The sequence below is a fragment of the Zonotrichia leucophrys genome, chromosome 1 (assembly GCF_028769735.1).
Source record: "Zonotrichia leucophrys gambelii isolate GWCS_2022_RI chromosome 1, RI_Zleu_2.0, whole genome shotgun sequence".
Classification (NCBI taxonomy): Eukaryota; Metazoa; Chordata; class Aves; order Passeriformes; family Passerellidae; genus Zonotrichia; species Zonotrichia leucophrys.
Window position 1 is genome coordinate 1,184,345 of NC_088169.1, and position 19,846 is coordinate 1,204,190.

The 19,846-nt window shown below is 49.0% G+C and overlaps 1 protein-coding gene across 4 annotated transcripts in view; it reads left to right on the forward strand.

Moving 5' to 3' along the window:
• SON (SON DNA and RNA binding protein) overlaps nt 1-19,846 on the forward strand; it is a 37,838-nt gene that overhangs the window by 16,382 nt on the left and 1,610 nt on the right. For 3 of the 4 annotated variants that reach the window (XM_064704313.1, XM_064704322.1, XM_064704305.1), the window contains exons 4-10: nt 958-1,118; nt 3,093-3,233; nt 4,504-4,695; nt 8,843-8,953; nt 9,452-9,568; nt 16,184-16,331; nt 19,711-19,779. In XM_064704313.1, coding sequence (XP_064560383.1) covers nt 958-1,118; nt 3,093-3,233; nt 4,504-4,695; nt 8,843-8,953; nt 9,452-9,568; nt 16,184-16,331; nt 19,711-19,779 — 939 coding nt within the window. Of the gene's footprint in view, nt 1-957; nt 1,119-3,092; nt 3,234-4,503; nt 4,696-8,842; nt 8,954-9,451; nt 9,569-15,351; nt 15,432-16,183; nt 16,332-19,710; nt 19,780-19,846 lie in introns of those variants that run through there. The other variant, XM_064704333.1, reaches the window with a different exon arrangement.

Below are 19,846 nucleotides of genomic sequence, written 5' to 3' on the forward strand. Positions count from 1 at the left end.
TCCCAGAACTCTGTCTTGCTTCTTTCCCATGGTAAGAGCATAAAGGAAAGAGAGACTTGTTTGTGAAAATACTCCCAGACCCAGCAGGTCAGAAAATAAAATAAAATAAAATAAAATAAAATAAAATAAAATAAAATAAAATAAAATAAAATAAAATAAAATAAAATAAAATAAAATCATGAGAGCCCTATCTTTTCTCTGAGCTTGGAGGAGAAGAGACTGTGTTGTTTCTATGAGTTAATAAGGGGATAGAAGGTTTGAAGTGGGAGATCAGCTCTTGTACAGAGTGTGAGGAAACCTCCTGTGGTGGACTTTGAGGTTCTGAACCTTCCAGTCCTGCCTCAGAGTTGCCATGGAAGCCTTCCAGTTAGGGAGTTATTTACAAACTGGCAGAAGGCTTAATTTAATTTTGTTTGCTATTTCTATGCTAGGGCTGTCCTTTTTCTCCTTATTAAAACAAAATACTGTTCTGCTAACAGTTTTGCATCTAATGGTATTTTAAGCAAGAGCACGTTTTACTTCCTCAGAGCTTGTTTTTCTGTTTGGTGAGTGTAAGTGAGTGGCTTTTGGGCTACATCTGGGGAGATGAGGCTTCCTCCAGAGGTTTGAGAGCTTTTCAGAGGTAGATAATGAGGAAACTCTGGAGTTTATGCTGTGTGGGAAGGACTCAGTAATGCCAGGACAGGAATAAATCAGTCAGAGGCATCAGAACAGGGTGGTTGGGGGATGTTGAAGCTGGGACTGCTGGGTTCCATTGCAGTTTCACTTGCCTTCTGCACAGCCCAGGCTTAAAGTCTGGAGCAGCTCAGTACAATCCCAGTTATTTTCACAGAACATTAAAAATACACAGTGCGGGTAGAACCTTGTTTAATTTACCAGAGACATTTCTTTATATTATTAAAACAAGAATCTATAAAAATAATGACTTCTCTGTGAAAATAAAACCAATGCTTTTAGACAAGGCGCAGCTGCTGGAGATCGCCAAGGCCAACGCGGCCGCCATGTGTGCGAAGTCGGGCGTGCCCCTGCCCCCCAGCCTGATGCCTCTGCTGTCCCAGAAGAAGGATGACAAAGCCAACCAGAAATCCTCGAGGGACACCCTGAAGGAGCTCACTGAGGTGAGGGGGAGCAGCAGCATCCAGGCTGGCACTGAGCACACCGGGCTCGGTGACCTGTGGGAGTTGTCGCTGTGTGCTGCTGGCACTGGGAGCTGCCCCAAATCCCTGGGCTGGCACAGCCCTGCCAGCCCATGCAGTGCCAGCTGTGCCCAGCCCAGAGCACTCAGTGCCACCTCCAGACCTCCCTGGGCAGCCCCTGCCAAAGCCTGATCACTCCTTTGTGCCCTTACTCTCTCCACAAGTTTTCTTAAGACATGAATGTGAGATCTCAGCACCTCAGGACTGAGGTGTCACCGAGAGCACCCTTGAGGGGCTCAAAAGTCCTAAAATGTTGCCAGAAGTGTCTGGTAACTAGACTTTGATCCTACACAAGAGACGACATTTGTATGAAGATAAGAAGATTTCACCAAAGTGAATAGTAAAGAAATAAGTTAATTAGAAAGTGAAACACAGAGTTTAAGATTTCTGTACAGAAGAGTTTAGGGAAGTAAGATAGAAGAATCGAAACGTGTCCTGTCCTTCTTCTTCTTCTTCTTGTCCTCCATCTTCTGTAGTGATAGTGACACTTTGAGATTAGTCATTACTAAAAGTGCACTGGGCAATAAGAGTGAAAAGTATTAGAGAAAAATGATAAATATTGTACACGTAACCATGGGTATAAAGATAGGTGACCGCCCGGAGGGCAGGGAGTGTGCTCATGGCTGGCTGCTGAGCAGAGCTCTGTCGGGCCCAGAGAAAATCTTTTAGATAAACAATTAATAAACACCGAGACCGAGAAAAGAACTGAAGCCTCTTCTGTTCCTTTGATACGCGGCTGCCCCAAGGCCACCCCGGGCCTTTCCAGGCCCTCCAAACAGCCGAAAATCAGACAATGAAAACTGTTACTTTTTAATTCTGTGGAAATGCATAAAACCAAATTATTTTGGTTTTTCTTCTGTTTGGTTTTGATCCTGTTCTAATTTTGTACAACTTGGTGGTTGTCCCTGCAGTCCTGTCAGTGAAATCCAAAGCTTTCAGTGCTGATTTTTTGTTCTGGTGGTGTTAGTTATGGCTTGAGTTGGAAGGAGCTTCAAAGCTCAGCCTGTCCCACCCCCTGCCATGGGCAGGAGCACCTTTCTCTGTCCCAGCTTGCTCCAACCCTTGTCCAGCCTGGCCTTGGACTTACCTCAAATGGAGAAAGTCTGGAATAGAAAAGTGCCTTAATTTTTTTTTTATTACATCATGAGTGTGACAGTTCTGAACTTGTGTTCACAGAAATAATCTGAGAGGGAGCAATGTGCAGGTGCTGAGAGATAATCTGCAGTTGTGCCTGGGCTGGGGGAGCAGAAGTTGTGAGCCAGAGCTGAGTTGGTGCAGGTGCCCTGTGGTGACACCCAGGGTGGTTTCTCACATACCCTGACCAAGATCCAGCTTGTGCTGACCTGCAGGCCCCACATCTGCACCTCCCTTCCCTTTCCAGCCTTGGAGATTGAATGATGTTGAATTGTGTTTCTGTTCTTTAGACTCAGAACTGTCCACAGAGCAGTGCAGGTGCTAGAAAATCAGTCAAGACATTTTAACCATAAAATTCTGGCCCTTTGAGACAGTCTTTTGGTCTTTGGTTCTTTGCTTCCTCTCTTTTCTTTTCCCCCCTTGGAGGCTGCTCCCAGTTTGTGGTGTCCCCACAACACCTCTGTGTTTCAGTTGTGTTGCTTACACAGAGCATTCCAGAAGAATCTGAGCTCTCTTGCAGCCATCACTTCTGACAGAGTCCCAGAGAGCTGAGTCAGTAACCAAGGGGTGCCTGGCAAAGCCGTGGTTGGATAATTTGTGTACAATATCCCAAGTACATCTGTTGCTGCTGTTGCTGAAAGATTTTCCATTCCTGGTTTAGTAAAAAAAAAAACATTTTTTTTTAATACAAATGTGTTTTGTGAGTTTGGGTTGAAAGTTCAGGTTTACTCAGAGCTGACATTTCCCTGTTTTACTTTTCAGAAATGCAAGAAGATTGCTCAGAGCACTGATGATGTGATAGTGAACAAGCCTCACGTTTCTGATGAGGAGGAGGAGGAACGTCCTTTCTATAACCATCCTTTCAAGCTGAGTGAACCCAAACCTATTTTCTTCAATTTAAGTGTGAGTGCTACTTATATTTTTAGTATTATAAGTAAAAATATGTAGCACTTATATTTTTATAAGTGCTAGTTATATTTTTTAATATTTTGCTTACATTTACTTTTAAAACAAATCCTTGTTCTTTTTAAATAATGCATGTAATTCTGCAGAAATTTATCAATCTTGGTGAAACTAGGAGTATTTTTTAATCAGTTGAAAGGAACATTCCCAATTCCAACAAGATTAAATTGATAATCCAGTTTTACCAATTGGTAAAATTGTGAGCAATTCTTTAAATGCATCTGGAAATCAAATGCTTTGAAGCATGGATTAGAATTTGTTCAAATTTTTTTTTTTTGTGTTTGGGGTGGTGGGTGGGGTTTTTTTAAGTTTTATTTGGGGTGGGTGGTTGTGCCCATGAAAGTCTGTTGTGATTTTGCAGGATATAAAGCACTAAAAAAGCTTTAATATGCTCAGCACAAACAGAAATAACATTCCTGGTTTTGTGTATAAATAGCTAGAGCTTGAGCTGTATACAAAATAAGCAGTAATGCACATTTACATAAGGTGTAAGGTGAAAATGGATTTAGAGTTTATATTATATGTTAGAAAAGGCTACAGGGAAACTCAAACCTTGGGATTCTTCCAGGCTCTGAGGAGGAATGAGTGCTCTGCAGTGGCTGTGGGCTGCTCTCCCTCTTGGTCTTGCTTTTGACCCTTTCAGTTTTGTTCTTTCTCTCTCCTGAAACCATTGCCATCCATATTCCCAGGAGTTTATCCAGTCTGACCCAGTGCTGCCAGCTGTGTTTGCCTCTTGGAAGGGAACCTGGCAGGGATTTCTGCAGATTGTAATGAATTAACAGCACCAAGCAGAACAAGGCCACAGACATCATCTGCTCAGAGGCTGCTGCTAAAAATGGGCCAGGATGGAAACCCAAATGCTCAGAGCTGTTTTCTCTCCACTCATGGGCAGCTTTGGTCACAGGCAGTGTTTTGCTGCCCAGGATTTTCACCCTGGAGCTTTCCATACAAAATACCCGTTGTTGATGTGAATGGGGTCAGCTGGAAGAGGAAGGTTGGGGATTTTGGGTTGCTGAAGTTGTTTTTAGGGATTTTTATCTTCTCTGATAGCACAATTTGTGGGTCACTTGTGTGTTTTTAGGGCTGTGCCAAAATGATGAATTATAAAAGCTTATTAGTAAAAACCAAATCCCAGGTGTTTGCAACAAAACCACCTCATCACTCGTGGGTATTTCCAAACCTGAAATCTTTATCATTTTATTTCTTTCAGACTCCCAGCATAAAACCAGCACCACCACCCCAACCAAAAAACCAGGTCAGCCTGTCCAAGGAGTTCCCTGTGTCCTCTGGGTCTCAGCATAGGAAGAAGGAGGCAGACAGTGTGTATGGAGAGTGGGTTCCCGTGGACAAGAACGGCAAGGACGACGGCAAGGACGACGTTTTCCCCAAGCCAGCCATTGAGGTAAGGAGGGCAAGGAGAGCTTATCATGTAAAAAAACCAAACCCATCACCTGGGCACTCTGGTACCCAGCTGCAGTCTGGGAAAACAAAAAAAGGCACTTAAAAAGGTGGTGCCTAACACTGCACTGAGCTGAGCAGCTGAGCTCTGCACTGGGGATGCTCACATGAAGCAGCTGCACCCATCCTGCTGCTGCTGCTGGTGGCTTCTTGGTCTCAACAGAATTGAAACTGGAGCTGGAAGGTGAAAAAACTTCCTCGTTCAGTTTCCTCAGAGGTTAATTAATAATACCTTGAGATTTGCACAGTATGTAGTGCTAATTAAAGTTGTCCCACCAGTCTTAGAACAAGAACATCACACTGGAATGTAATCAGTTAAAAATTGAAAGTCACTTCCTCTGGATGTATTCGTTTTTTAGCTTTCCAGTTATGTTTTCTCCAATGGCTGTCTTGCACGTGGCCTTCCAAAGGAGAATCTGATTGTATGGATAATAAACTAAAAACACCAAAGCAAGTGTTTTGCCCCTTGAAATTTCTTCTAAAGAACATTTCTGGGGGCTGTTGTAATTAAGTAAATTAAATATTTAAGAGAGGTTACTATTTTTAAGTGTGTGTTGCCTCAGTGCACCTGCAGCCTTGTTCTCACACCTTCCAAAGCCAAACCCCAATTTCTGCCAAAGCCATCTCAGCACTTGGTGCATTTTGTTTCTGATGCTGGTCAGTTCACTCCCTGAGGCACAGAAGGAGTTTCCTTGTGGCTCTTCTACAGCACCAAAAGCACAGGGGATATAACTTAGCCAGCATTTCCATGGAATCCCTCAGGATTTGATGGTTGGGCACCCAAATCCTCAGCACAGGTGGGAGCTGCACTTGGGGCTCTCCTGCTCCAGTAAACCCTGAGATGTTTGTGCAGAATGTCATTCCCACTTTCATGGCAGTAAATATATTTAACATCACTTCCTTTCCTTTCTGTTGTGTGTACCTTTATAAATGCCTGTAACTGTGTTGTCTGGTTTTACATTTTGTAAATAAATACTTTGATTTGCCTTTACCTTAACTTGGTTTGTGTTAAGGGTGATTTCAGGGGTGTTAGCTGCCAGCAGGCTGTTCCATGCATGCCCTGGGCTTTGGGGAGTGCTGGGTGTTTCTCCAGGGAGCCTGCCAGGTGACACAGTGCTTTTCTGCTGAATTGTGCCGTGTTCAGGAGGACTCTGAGCTGGAAATGGCTCCCTTGGAGCAGCATGGGGCAGATCAGCTCCATGGCTGGGGGAGTGGAGAGCTGGGGCTGCTTGGAACTCAGGAAGTTTCCCCTAGAATTGACCTCCATTTGTTGTTGCTGATTTTGCAATACTGTGGCAGTTGTGGTGCAAGTCCTGGCATGAACCCCCACACAATTGCTTTTGTTGTTGTGTTTTAACTCACCTATTAGCTATGGGCTAGGTCTGAAATGACCCTGCTGGTACATTACAGCTTGTTCTAATAAAACCTGATGCCCTAAAGGAGTTGTGTGTGGCAGCAGGAGATGGAGGGGAAGGTCTGGGGTGGTCTGGGGGCTCATCATGGCTGTGGCAGGCAGAGACCCCTGAGGAAGGAGTGTTGGGAGTGCAGAGTCCCAGTCCCAGAGTGCTGGGATCTGAGGCTGCAGTAAAAGCATTTCTGGAGCTCCAGAGTGTGTAAAACACCTGCTTTTTTATTTGCTTCAGTATTTGTGATTTGTGGGGCAGGTGTGAGAAAGGGGATCAGGCAGGAGAGCTCTGGGAGAGAGCAGCACCTCACTTGGCTCAGGAGTAACAGCAGCCCCTTACACCTCGAGCAGGGATGGTTTCCCCAAGATCCAGAGCTGCCATCGAGTGTCTTGGCATAACCCAGAGAACGGGCTCCAGCATGGGAGAGCATTTGGGAATGAGCCCAGCAGGGAGTGTTGCCAGGCCCAGTAAAGCACTCCCACACCTCTGTGGCATGGCAGTGTCCCCATGGCTTTCATGGGCTGCTTCCATGCCTTTGTGTGTTGCTGCATTGAAACTTGGTGAGTAGAAGAGCTTTGATTTATCTCCTGCACCAGGTTCCTAAACAGAGCATTAAATCAATATTTTAACTGTGTGAGAGAAACTTGACAACTCGGCCAGTGTGCATTTGAAACAGGCATTTTTACATCCTTGCTGTTGTGTGAGGGGTTGTTATATAATATATTAATTCTTTTTGTGCCTTTTTTAATGTTCTGTGTGACAAAATATAATCACTGAACTCAGTCCATAGACACCTGTGACTCGTGGGATTTTAGTTGTGTTTTGGTCAGTGCCAGATATTCCAGCAATGATCTTCCCAATAGAAACACTTTTGTCCTAAACACCAGCAAAAAATCAGATTTAACAGAGCACAAAAGCAATTCCTGTGTTTGGTGCCACTGTAGGTGTTCATCTCTGTCTCTTCCTTTCAGTATTCACTGAATTCCTGACCAGGTTCCTGGGACAGGGTTTATGGTTTAACAGTGTTTGTTTTGTTCAGCTGAGTCAGTTTTAAAGGAGTTTCAGTTTCTCTTCCTGGCCCTTCAGTACAAAATGTGTTAGAGGTAGGGGTTGTGGCAGCAAAAGAGGCCAGGCTTTTACAAAGCAAATGAAAATGAAGTTTGGGGTAACCCATCACCTTGATGTGTGTGTGTGAGCTGCATTTCTGATTATTGGGTTTTTCTGTGCCTCAGACTGTCCCAGCCCTTCCAGCTTCTGTCACATCTCAGGATTTGTCTTTGCACCCTCTTCCCTTCCTGCTTTCCACACAGAATGATCCATAATGCACATCCTTTGAGGAGCAGGCCCAGGGATTTTATAAAACAGCTGCCAGCAGCCAGGGTTCATCACAGCCCCAAATGTTGTGGTTTCTCTTGTATGGCTTTGCCCACAGGGAAGGTTTGCAGAGAGCTCCTTTGTGTATTTCACATTTCCACCAAGTCATTCTGCAGCATAATTTCAAATTTATTTTTCTTTATATTTTACTGCAGCTCAGCAGCACAGATGTAGATAATTCTTTCCAAAGCAGTGGATTCTGTGAGCTCACAGCCTGGTTTTACAGGATCCCTGGGGCTGGCACAGCCCTGCCAGCCCATGCAGTGCCAGCTGTGCCCACCTTGTGCCCAGCCCAGAGCACTCAGTGCCACCTCCAGGGACACCTGCAGGGATGGGCACTGCAAAGCTCCCTGGGCAGCCCCTGCCAAGGCCTGAGCTCCCTTTCCATGGGCAAATTGCTGCTGCTGTCCCAGCTGAGCCTGCCCTGGCCCAGCCTGAGGCCGCTCCCTCTGCTCCTGTCCCTGTTCCCTGGGAGCAGAGCCCGACCCCCCCGGCTGTGCCCTCCTGGCAGGGCCTTGTGCAGAGCCACGAGGGCCCCTGAGCCTCCTTTGCTCCAGCCCCAGCCCCTTCCAGCTCCTCAGGGATTCTGCAGCCCCTTCCAGCTCCTCAGGGATTCTCCAGCCCCTTCCCAGCTCCCTCAGGGATTCTGCAGCCCCTTCCAGCTCCTCAGGGATTCTGCAGCCCCTTCCAGCTCCTCAGGGATTCTGCAGCCCCTTCCAGCCCCTCAGGGATTCTGCAGCCCCTTCCAGCTCCCTCAGCCCCTCCTGGGGCTCCAGCCCCTTCCCCATCTTCATTCCCTTCTGGTTTAGGCTGGAGATGAAAATATGAAACACTAAAGTCAAGATTGTTGAATGCATCTGATTCATGCTGGAATTACTTTATGCAGACAAGCTTTAGTGTGACTTATTAGCAGTGCTCATGTGATCAGCTCTGCATGAGTTTTTAGTTAAATTGCATTTCATTCTGTTGGTTTAGAAGATCTCATTGAACAGGAAAATGCTTCTCTGCTTATTACACACCAGAATTTTTTGTGACAGTTTTAGATAATAAGTCATTGGATATTTTGTGTGTGCAGGTGATTTTAAATTACCAGGGTGTTACAATTTAAATTCAGATTTGTCTTTGTCCAGGAAAGCCCATCTTGTGTGGATTTTAGCAGTCCCAGGATTTCCATCACATTGCCGTATTGTCAAACCAACAATTCTCTCTGTAACCCCACTTGGGGGCATTGATCCTCCAGCAGCTTTTTCCAGCTCAAGTGGACACTGTTTGTGTCTGCTGTGTTTTTACAAATGCTCTTTTTCCTCCTAGTGTGTGGACATAACCACAGCCATGAACGACAGAGCCGTGGCCCAGAAGAGGCTCAATGAGAACTCCTTTGACCTGGAGGCCATGTGCATGCTGAACCGGGCACAGGAGCAGGTGAGCTGGGGCCTTTGGCAGCACCTGGGGCAGCCTGAGGGAAATCAGGGCTTTCCTTTCATGGCAGCTGGTTCTCCTCTCCCGTTTCAGTTTGGAAACCCAGCTGTGGGCCAGTGTTTCAGAGTTCTGCATTTCTGACACTGAGTTGTGATGAGCTCCTTTGTGTATTCTGTGTTTGCACCCAAGTCACTCTGAAAAATAGTTTCAGATGTAATTTTCTTTAAGTTTTGTAGTAGTTCAGCAGCACAGATGGAGGTAGTTGTTTCCCAAACAGTGGATTCAGCAGTTTGGGGGTGAGGAGCTGGAGCTCAGGTTTCAGGGTGACCATTGAGGTGCTCAGATTTTGGTAGCGCCCGCTTCCATCCGAGCGTCAGTGAGCACACCAAATCAGCACACCAAATCCCAGCAACGTGCTGTGACAGCTCCTGGGGGCACAGAGGGGTGCAGAGGGAATGTGGAGGTGCCAGTGCTGATCCCAGTGTGGGTTTTGCTTTGCAGATCGATGCCTGGGCTCAGTCCAACTCCATCCCCGGGCAGTTCACGGGCAGCACGGGCGCGCAGATCCTGTCCTCGGACGAGCTCACCAACAGCGGCCCCCAGGCGTGGATCCGAAAGGTAGAAGTGACACAGCCACTGCTGTCCCAGCAGTGACCACACTGGCAGCAGCCAAGGATTGCACAGGGCACCACCAGTGCCTCACCCTGTGGCAGAGCACGTGCCCAGTGCAGCAGGCTGGGCTCAGTCCCTGTCCCTCGGTGTCAGCGGCCAGACACGGCCTGCCACTGCCAGGACACTGCTGGGCTGCTGTGCTGGCAGGGGCACCTCCCTCCCTGCCTCCCTGGCACTGGCACATGCCAGGCAGGGCTGATCCTGCTGCTGTTGAAATCAGGTTTTTGTTATCGGCTTCAGCGAACCAAAGTCCAAACTGCCCTTGGGTGTGCCTTGGTTCTCTCTGGTTGCTCCTTTGCCTCTCTCTGCATCACCAGGGTTTTGTGGGAGCCAGAGATGTGGAGGATTAAAGCAGGAGTTGCAGTTGCTAAGTTCCTCTCGCTGTGGCATTGTTGGGGTGCAGTGCAGTAGCTCCCTGTTGCTGTGGGTTGTCATGGCTGACTTTGGGCTGTGCTGCGTCCTCCATCCGTGTGTTCTGTGCACTCAGTTCCTCAAGCTGCACCCGTGCCTGTGAGCTCTGATGTGGTGCTGTGTCAGGAAGGAGATCTGAGGAGATCCCCCTTGCAGGCCCCAGGAGTGAGGGGCTGAGCTGGTCAGTGTGGCAGGTGCTGCACTTGGGTCTGTGTCAGCTTGGGTTGGGGCACCCTCCAAGCTGGGAGGTCACATTTGGGCCTTAGGTGGAGTTTTCCGTAGAAGTTGGTGTCAGCTGAACACAAAAGTCTGGAATTACAATATTCTGAAAATAGAAACATTTTCTGTCAGGATTCACTAACTTGTTTTTTCACCTCATATAGCCAAGCAGTGCAGAGAGCCAGGGAACACAGACTTGGGTCACTGGCCAGATGGGAATCTTCTGGGATCTTGCCAGTGTTAATGCAGAATGTGCATGATAGAGTCTGATTTTAACAGCTGTGAACAACTGAGATTGTATTAAAATGCTGCCTTTGATGAAGGCAATCCTTGTTCTGGCAGAGGGCACTGTGAAGCACAGGATGTGTTGGTGAGGAAGGAGCTTTTCCACGGCGGGGCTTGGGAAGGAGACCAGCAGGGCTGTGAGGGGAGGTTCTCCCTGTCTGCAGCACCTGGAATGGCTTCCCAAGCCCTGGAAGGCCTTGGGAGCAGCTCTGAGCTCCTCTTTCCCAAACCCCCTCCCTGGGCTCTCCTGTGGCAGGAGGGGCTGCCCCAAGGGTGAGGTGGAAAGGACCTGGTGTGATTTCCCTGTCCTCCAGCTTCACTCTGGCATCTGCTTTAAAGCAGCCCAGCTGGACAAACCAAAATAACAGCAAAAAAAAAAACCAGATACAAGCCAAACAAAGTGCTTCGAGGGAAGGGAATGGGAGAGGAGTGTGCTCTGTGCTCGTGGACACGACTGCTGCAAGGAGCAATGCTGGAACATTCTGTTGGATCTGGGCTCAGTGGGGCAGCAGCAGCTCCCCTGCCCTGCCCAGAGCTGGGCATGTGCTGTGGGCACAGGGCAGCCTCTGGGGCTCCTGCTGGCAGCACGAGGAGGTGGAGGGTGAGGACAGAGTCCCCTCCCTGCCCTGGCTCTCCTCAGCTGCTCTCCTGCTCTGCCAGAGCTGCAGGAACGGTGGGAAAGGCTCACACAGGTGCGTGTGGGGCCCTGCTGTGGCTGCAGGAGGGTTTCACAGCAAGGAGCAGGGATGTGGTTCTGAATCCACGTGATCCTCCTCAGGGACAGGAACACACACCAGCCATGAGGTGCAGAGTGCTGGCTGTGTGTTACTTGGACACCTGAAATTGTGTGACAATGACCAGTTACCTAGTCAGGCTTGTGCTCCCTTTTGTGCTCCCTTTTTGGTCTGAACATTAAAAAATTGGGTATTTTTCACTCAGGCCAGGAGTTGGACTTTGATCCTTGTGGGTCACTTCCAGCTGGGGCTGTTCTGTGTTTCTGTGGGTTTATCTGCCAGCAGGGCTGTGCAGTTCCCTGGGGATGCTGGCTCTGGGTGAGTGCACATTCCTGGCTGTTTGCTGAAGGCATGCATTTATTTCCCTTGGGAAATATTTATTTATTTATTTGCCATGGGAGGAGCTGGGAGCACCCAGCACAGACTGAGGCTGTGGCAGCCACTGAGGAAAGGAGGAATCAGAGCAAGCCCTGGGTGTGACAGAGGCCACCACAGCACCAGGAGAGGGACCCAGGAGGGCAGCAGGGACTTGGGGACTCCTTTGCTGAGCTCTGTCCTCACTGTGCACTCTGTGGGTCTCACCTTTCCTTGTCCTTTCCCAGGGACTGGAGAGGAAATGTGCACCCAGCCCAGACCCAGAACCTCAGTTTGGGAATGAGGAACTGCAGGGATTCATGTGCAGCACTGGGGTGGGGACACTGAGTAGCAATAAGGTTTATGTGTTTAATTCCTGGACTAATTAATTCTTGGTGTTTATGTGCAGGGGCCTGAACAGGGTCCATAAAAGAGTGATGTGGTGTTAGGTATAAAAAATTTATGAACAATCTCACCTTTCTCTTTGAAAAAGTGGCTTCTGTTTCAGTTTGTCACCATCAGTGTAATCAGTTCACAAACGTGACTCATCTTTTCTGAAGGTTGCTTCTATTTTTATTCCCTTTTTCCTTCCAAACACACTGTGCTGCTGAAGAAATGGCACAGCAAGTGGTCAAACATTTTTTGTTTCTCCAAGCAAATTCTGTTGAGGTCTGTTTACTCCCCCTTTCCCAGACTCACCCCTTGGTTCTGGATTTATCAGCTCAATTCTGGAGCCTGAACTTGCTCCCCAAACCCAGGGTTGTGCTCAGGGGTGGCCCTGGGGAGCTGCTGGGTCACTCACTTGTGCAGAAAGTTCTGGAAAGTGCAAACCTCCCTTCCATTCTTGCAGGCATGAGGAGCTTTCCTTGGGAGCCAGGCTCAGCTGGCAGGGCAGGGCAGCTCTGTGCTCACTGAGGATCTGGGCAGTGAGGAATTGTTCCCTGGCACAGGGTGCCCAGAGCAGCTGGGGCTGCCCCTGCACCCCTGGCAGTGCCCAAGGCCAGGCTGGACACTGGGGACAGTGGGAGGTGTCCCTGCCATGGCAGGGGTGGCACCAGGATGAGTTTCAGGATATTCCTGTGCTGGCAGGAAAGGCTGGCACAGCTGGCATTGCTCACCTGCACAGGAGAAGCTTTGGGCTGAGCTCAGGGCGGCCTTGCAGGGCCTGGAGGAGCCCCAGGAAAGCTGGAGAGAGACAATTGCCAGGGGATGCAGGGACAGCACCCAGGGAATGGCTTCACACTGAAAAATTACAGGTTTAGATCAGATATTAGGAACAATTTCCTCTCTAACAGGGTGGGAAGGACTGGGATGGAATTCCATCCCTGCATCCCTGGCAGTGCCCAAGGCCAGGCTGGACACTGGGGACAGCAGGAGGTGTCCCTGCCATGGCAGGGGTGGCACTGGGTGAATTTTAAGCCCATTTTGCCCCATCCCAGTGTGGATTCCCTGGAGGTGAGCTGTTGCACTGGCTGCTCTCTTTCCCAGCCATCCCATCCCCGTGTCCCTGCTGTTGTGCAGCTCTGAGCAGCACCTGTGGGTGCCGGGGGCTCAGGGCTTGTGAGGCACTGCTGGGCCTCTCCAGCAGGGGATCCCTGCTCTGGCTGGGGAGGGATTGGGGCTGAAGGGGCCAGAGCATCTCCCAGCTCAGCAGCCAGCCCAAATTCCCTGCAGGAGCCACAGGGAGCAGATCAGAGCTCCCAGGGTTGTTCAGGGCCAGGAGCTGCACTTGGATGCTGCTTGTGGGTCCCTTCCCATCACTCAGGAGATGCTGGGATTTCATGGACAATTCTGCCTGGCACAGGTTTTTCCAAACTTGCTTATTCCTGGGACTTGAACTTCCGTGGAGTTCAGCCTTTAGTCCTGCCCTGAGCTGCCCCCCTGCCTTCAAGGCTTTGCTGTCTTTGCTTCCTAAATTGTTGTTCCAAAGAGGAATCAGCAAGAAAGTTAATTAAAGCTGCTCTAAAGCCTCTGAAGGAATCAGGTTTTAATTTCCCTTTAAAGCAAATGCTGACACAAGAATGTGGCTCTTGAGTGTCTCCATGTGTTGGCAGAATGGAAGTGGGATTTCATGGAATTTAGAGCTCAAAATACAAGGAAAAAAGTATCAAATTGTCCTGCAGGCTCCCTCAAATTAAGATCAGAGAATGAATGAAAGAGAAATGCTTTTGTAAATAATGAGTTAGTTCTGACAGCAGTAACCAAATGCTGACAAACCTGGGGCTTCTTGTATTCCATCCCCTTTAATTTATACTGCCAAGGCCCAGGAGTTTTTGGGAGACTCACCCTTGGATGGTTTTTAAAATGAGAAGAATTGTGCCTCTTGCTTCCCTGCTTTTGTGATCATTTCTGTTGATTCTGTGGTTTTCAGTGAATTCCAAACCCAGCCCCAGTTTTACCCCACTCATTAAATCATGGGCTGAGGGAAGTTGTCTGTTACTAAACTACAAAAACACACAATGTACAGGTGGCATTAGAGGTTTACATTCACTTTATTATTAAAAGGAAAAGAAGAAACCCCACAGAATCAAAATGCAGGAACTTCTTCCTTGCTGCAGGCCTTTGCTGCCTCAGTGAGCTGAGTCCAAGGGGATTCTCCTGGCTCCTTTCCCACTGGTACCAGGATTCCTTCCCCGTGCCTTTTGGTGGGAGGCACAAGGATTTGTGTGTTCTGGAATGAAATTATTATTAATAATAATTGTTAGACGTGTAAGTCATGGTTGTGATTAGAGTCAGCACAAAGTTGCTGCTGCAGTTCCCCTGCAGGATCCTGAATTCCCCACGGAATTTAACAATTTTAAATTTATGCTTTAACAAACAGCCCTTGGGACCCTGGAACTTGCAGATTGCAGTTTCTGGAGTTAGTTCAGGCTGTGCCAGTGCCTCAGCAGGGGCTCAGGGCTGTCAGCAGAGCAGGATGTCTGGTCCTGCTCTGTCCTGGCTGCCCCTGGGCCGGGCCGTGTGTGGGAAAGCCGCGGGAGCGCAGTGACCTCAGCAGGAGCTTGCAGTGTCCTTTGTGAACTGAACACACCCCGAGGTGCTGCAGGAACCCCGCAGGAGCCAGCCCAGACCTGCAGGGTGCTCCTGGAGAGCAGGGAGGGAGTGGGAGCTGAGGGAAGGGCTCTGGGTGCTGTGTGTGAGGGGCTGGCTCTGCACCAGCCCCAGCTCTCCGGCCTCGTGGATCCACATGGATCCACACAGGGCTTTCCTGGCCCAGGCAGGGATTGGGACATTGCTGGCACAGGCTCCAGCAGGGCTTTGCTGGCACATTCTGGCAGCGTGGGAGCAGGGAATCCCTGAGGAACACACAGTGTGCCAGAGGGAGCCCTGAGGCTTTGTTCCCTGCCCGTGGGCATGCAGGGAGCCCCAGTCGTGCCCTGGTGGCGGCGCCAGGCCCGTGCTGAGCTCCAGCAGCTCCCAGGGCTGCCCAGGCTGTGTGGGGCCAGCGCTCGGAGCCCGTGGATCCCCTGCAGCAGCTCAGGAGTGTGTGACTCTGGGACTCCGGGACCTCCTGGCCTGGCAGCTCCAAGGGCAGCAGCCCCGAGGCTGTGCGGGTGTGCCCGGGCAGCGAGCCAGCCCTGCCCGGCCGTGTGTGGGGCAGGCCAGGCCAGGCTCTGTGTGATGGAAATGCTTGACTTGCTCTGGGGTCAGCGGGGGGGCACGAGAGATGATAGTTCACAGAATAACCTGTGAACTTTCACCCCTCTATATGGAAACTTGTTTCAGGGTCAAATCCTTGTAGCCGCCTTCTTGCCACGGTCAGTGCCAGCCCTACTATTCACAACACTGCGGCCAGCGAGGCCTAGGTACGTAACATTTAAGGAGTTTTTACAGTTCTTTACATCAAAGCAGATGTTTAAACTTTCTGTTGATAAGCTTTCACCGTTTAACAACTTTTGTTAATGCTCATTTGAAAGAATGTGACGACTGCTGCTGCTAAACTGGGGGGCCAAGCGCCTTTTTCCGTTAAAATAAAGAGAGGGGAAAGCAAAAGCTGTTTGTTCCATGTGGAATTTCAGAGTAGAACTTGAATGTGCAACTGCTGTGTAATGAACCAGGTGGGGAGAGGTTTTTTTTTTAGATTTAAATCCGCCTAAACAGCCTGTGAATGTCATGACTAAATGTGCTTGTGTTCTGTTGGACGAGGAGGTGCCCTGGCGCGGCTGTGCCGGGGTCGGTTCCCATTCCCGAGCTGAGGACATCTCTGGGACCAGGGCAGAGTCTGTAGAGCCTTTAGGGTCTGTAGGTTGTTGCTTGGTTAAACACATCTGTCTGCCAAGGGTCACTGCCACTTTGGGATCACCTTAGACTTTTCCTAAGTTGTTCTTTTTTGCCAAACATTGATTTGTGTCTCGTGTGTCCGCGTGAGTTCCGGGTTCCACGCACTGGTTTGGGCTAAAAATCCACAGAGCTCAGGTGGATTTTTTTTTTATTTATTTTTATTTTTAATTGAGTCTGTGAAAAGTTGTTAGAAACATTTTTTTTGGAAGTTCCCACTTCTTACTTAAAATCCCAGCGCTAACTTTAGGCCTTGTTTTACTTCTCTCTTTCTGGATAGGATCAGTTCTTAAGAGCAGCCCCTGTGACGGGAGGAATGGGAGCTCAGCTGATGAGGAAGATGGGCTGGAGAGAAGGAGAAGGCCTTGGCAAGAACAAGGAAGGCAGCGTTGAGCCCATCATGGTGGACTTTAAGACAGACCGAAAAGGTGAGTCCTGCCCTGCCTCGGGGGTGTTTGTGGCTTCTCAGCTGCCCTCAGACACCCTTGGGTTGTCTGGGGGCTTCACTGGCACATGAACAGGTTCTGGGGTTTTGCCTCAGGTTTGCCAGGGCCTGGGGTCACTGCAGAGCTTTGTCCTTGAGGAGAAGCTGCAGTGGTGGCTGGAGCAGGAGCAGGGGTAGCAGAGGGAATGGTGGGGTCACTGACTCACACTCGGGCCTTTGGGGCTTCCCTGGGGATTCTGCTCCTTGTTTGTCCCTGCTGTTCATCTCCAGCCTGATCCTGCTGAAGGCTCATGCTCAGGGCTGCTTCCAGAGGCAGCTTCAGCCTCCACTTCCCTGGGAACCTCCCCTGTTTGCCGTGGTTTCCAGCCCATGGCCACAGGGGAGAGCTCTCGTGGTGCAGAACCATCCAGTGCTGCTGCTCCTTCAGCTTGGCCGCTGAGGTTTGTGTGCTGGACATTCTCCATCTGCAACACCTTCTGCTTTAAATCCAAAATTCAGCAGTCAGGATTTCTAATTTAGTTGTTCTGTGCATGGAACAAAATAACTCCACACTGGCAGTGGGTCAGGTTCCTGTCTGTTCCAAAGATTCCTTCTGCACCAGGAGCCTTCAGTCCCATCTCAGAGGGGTGGAAACACTCAGGATTTTCATTTCAAGGCCATTGGATGGGGCTTGGAGCAGCCTGGCACAGAGGGAGGTGTCCCTGCCCATGGCACTGAGTGGGCTTTAAGGTCCCTTCCCACCCAAACCATTGTGGGATTTCAGGGCTTGTGTTGGCTTTTGTCAGTGCTCAGAACTGAGCGTGGAATGGCCCAACCCCTCACATGTTTTTATTTACAACCTCTCTGTGTAAAGAAAGCAGTGAAACCCCAAAGGTGCCTCCAGGCCTGTGAGAGTCCCCTGAGAGCAGGGCCAGCCCTCAGACAGCCCAGCTGGGCTTGAATTCCCTGGCTGGGAAATGTTCCTGCTCACTGCAGCCAAACCTGGTCATTGCCACAGATTCTGCTGCCTGCAGAATTCCCTCTGCTCCGGGGCCACCCAGGGCTGGCACAGGGGCATGAGGGGCACCAGGTGCCCTGCTCACAGACAAGAAGGAAACATGATTATATATTATATATAATGTATAATGTATTATATGTTATATATTATATATTATATATAATGTATTATATATTATATAATGTATATATTATATATATAGGACTATGGATTTTCTATAATTTTATATACTATATAATATATAATATAATGTATACATTATATACTATAATATATATTATATATTTTATATATAATACATATTTAGGGCAAGGGATTATATATATTATTATATATTATATATTATATTTAGGGATTATCTATTGAGGACAGGTAGTTTTTCAGACATCCGAGTTCTTGGGTGATTAAATAGATAAAACAAACTTTTTTCTTTTAATTTCTGTGTACAGTTTTAAAGTCCACAGTGTTTGACAGGAAGGCTGTTATTAACCCACCACCCAAGTTTGTTTTGTAAGGGATTGATTAGACATTTTTCAATGTAGAAACCAAGTATTTTATTATTTTCTAAATATTAAAATTTATATTTTAATCATTAATAAAATACCTATTTTGATATATATTTATAATTATAAACCAGCCCAAATAAAATAAAATTCCTGGTCTCTGATGGCTTTATGGCCCTTGGGAATGCCCTGCTTAGGGGCTGCAGGAATATTGGGAGGAATGTCTGATGAGGAGGGAAGGATTTCCCTGTAAAGCAAAAGAAACCCAAATGCCACCCCCAAAAGCTGAAGGAGCAGGAAGGCACTGGGAGCAATTGCAGTATCTCCCTGTCTTTATTCACCAAAGCCACAGCAGGAAATGTGGAGGCAAGAAACGAAGGCAAGGTTGAAATCTGAGAGTGGCAAAATCCATGGGGAGAAGCTTGAGTTTCTCTGCTGGATTGTCACTGGAATTCAGACGTTTCTGGCAATTCTTGAGTTCATTCCCTGAGTTGTGAGAGTTTCAGCAGAGCAGTGTTGAGCTTTGGTGATTGCAGGGGCTCCAGGAGAGCCTGGGCAGCCCCTGGGGCTGTTCCCTCCCTGCTGCTTTGCTCCCAGGGATGGAGCCCTGCAAACCAGAGAGCACAGGGAACAACCCTGGTGTGTGGTGTCACCCCTGGCAGGAGGGACACGGGGACACCTCTGGGTGATGGCAGTGGCTCCTGTGCTCCTGTGCAAACTGAAGGCAGGGGGTGCACAAAGCAGCTGGAGAATGTTCCTCACTGCCTCCCTTGTTGATTGTTTCTCCAAAGAGGGCATGGAAAACCAGGTTTCCATGGAAAACCAGGTGTTCCTGCCTTGTGTGAGACTGCTCAGAGTTCTCTCCTGGCTGCTTCAGAGTCTCCTTTGGGAATAATGTGTTGAGTGGAATGGATGGAACAAATGGAGGGCTGAGAGCTGGGTGGGGTCTCCAGGTGTCCCCTGGGACCCTGGCTGTGCTCTGCTGCTGCCTCAGGGAGAATGGGAGAACTGGGAATGTCACTGGGGACAGGGAATGTCACTGGGAACAGGGAATGTCATGGGAACAGGGAATGTCAGTGGGGACAGGGAATGTCATGGGAACAGGGAATGTCAGTGGGGACAGGGAATGTCAGTGGGATCAGGGAATGTCACTGGGGAATGTCATGGGAACAGGGAATGTCACTGGGGAATGTCAGTGGGGACAGGGAATGTCACGGGATCAGGGAATGTCACTGGGGACAGGGAATGTCAGTGGTGACAGGAATGTCACTGGGAAAGGGGAATGTCAGTGGGAACAGGGAATGTCACTGGGAACAGGGAATGTCACTGGGATCAGGGAATGTCACTGGGAATGTCAGTGGGGACAGGGAATGTCATGGGATCAGGGAATGTCATGGGAACAGGGAATGTCATGGGAACAGGGAATGTCACTGGGAATGTCATGGGAACAGGGAATGTCAGTGGGGACAGGGAATGTCACTGGGAACAAGGAATGTCAGTGGGGACAGGGAATGTCATGGGAACAGGGAATGTCATGGGAACAGGGAATGTCAGTGGGGACAGGGAATGTCAGTGGGATCAGGGAATGTCAGTGGGGAATGTCAGTGGTGACAGGGAATGTCATGGGATCAGGGAATGTCATGGGAACAGGGAATGTCATGGGAACAGGGAATGTCATGGGAACAGGGAATGTCACTGGGAAAGGGGAATGTCATGGGAACAGGGAATGTCATGGGAACAGGGAATGTCATGGGAACAGGGAATGTCACTGGGAACAGGGAATGTCATGGGAACAGGGAATGTCATGGGATCAGGGAATGTCATGGGATCAGGGAATGTCACGGTGCCCGTGTTGTTTGCAGGGCTGGTTGCTGTGGGAGAGAAGGCCCAGAAGAGGTCCGGCCATTACGTGGTGATGAAGGATCTCTCAGGTGAGTTGGGTGCCCGGATGGCTGCAGTGCCAGGGGCTGGCTGGGCACTGACCCTGCTGTCTGTGTG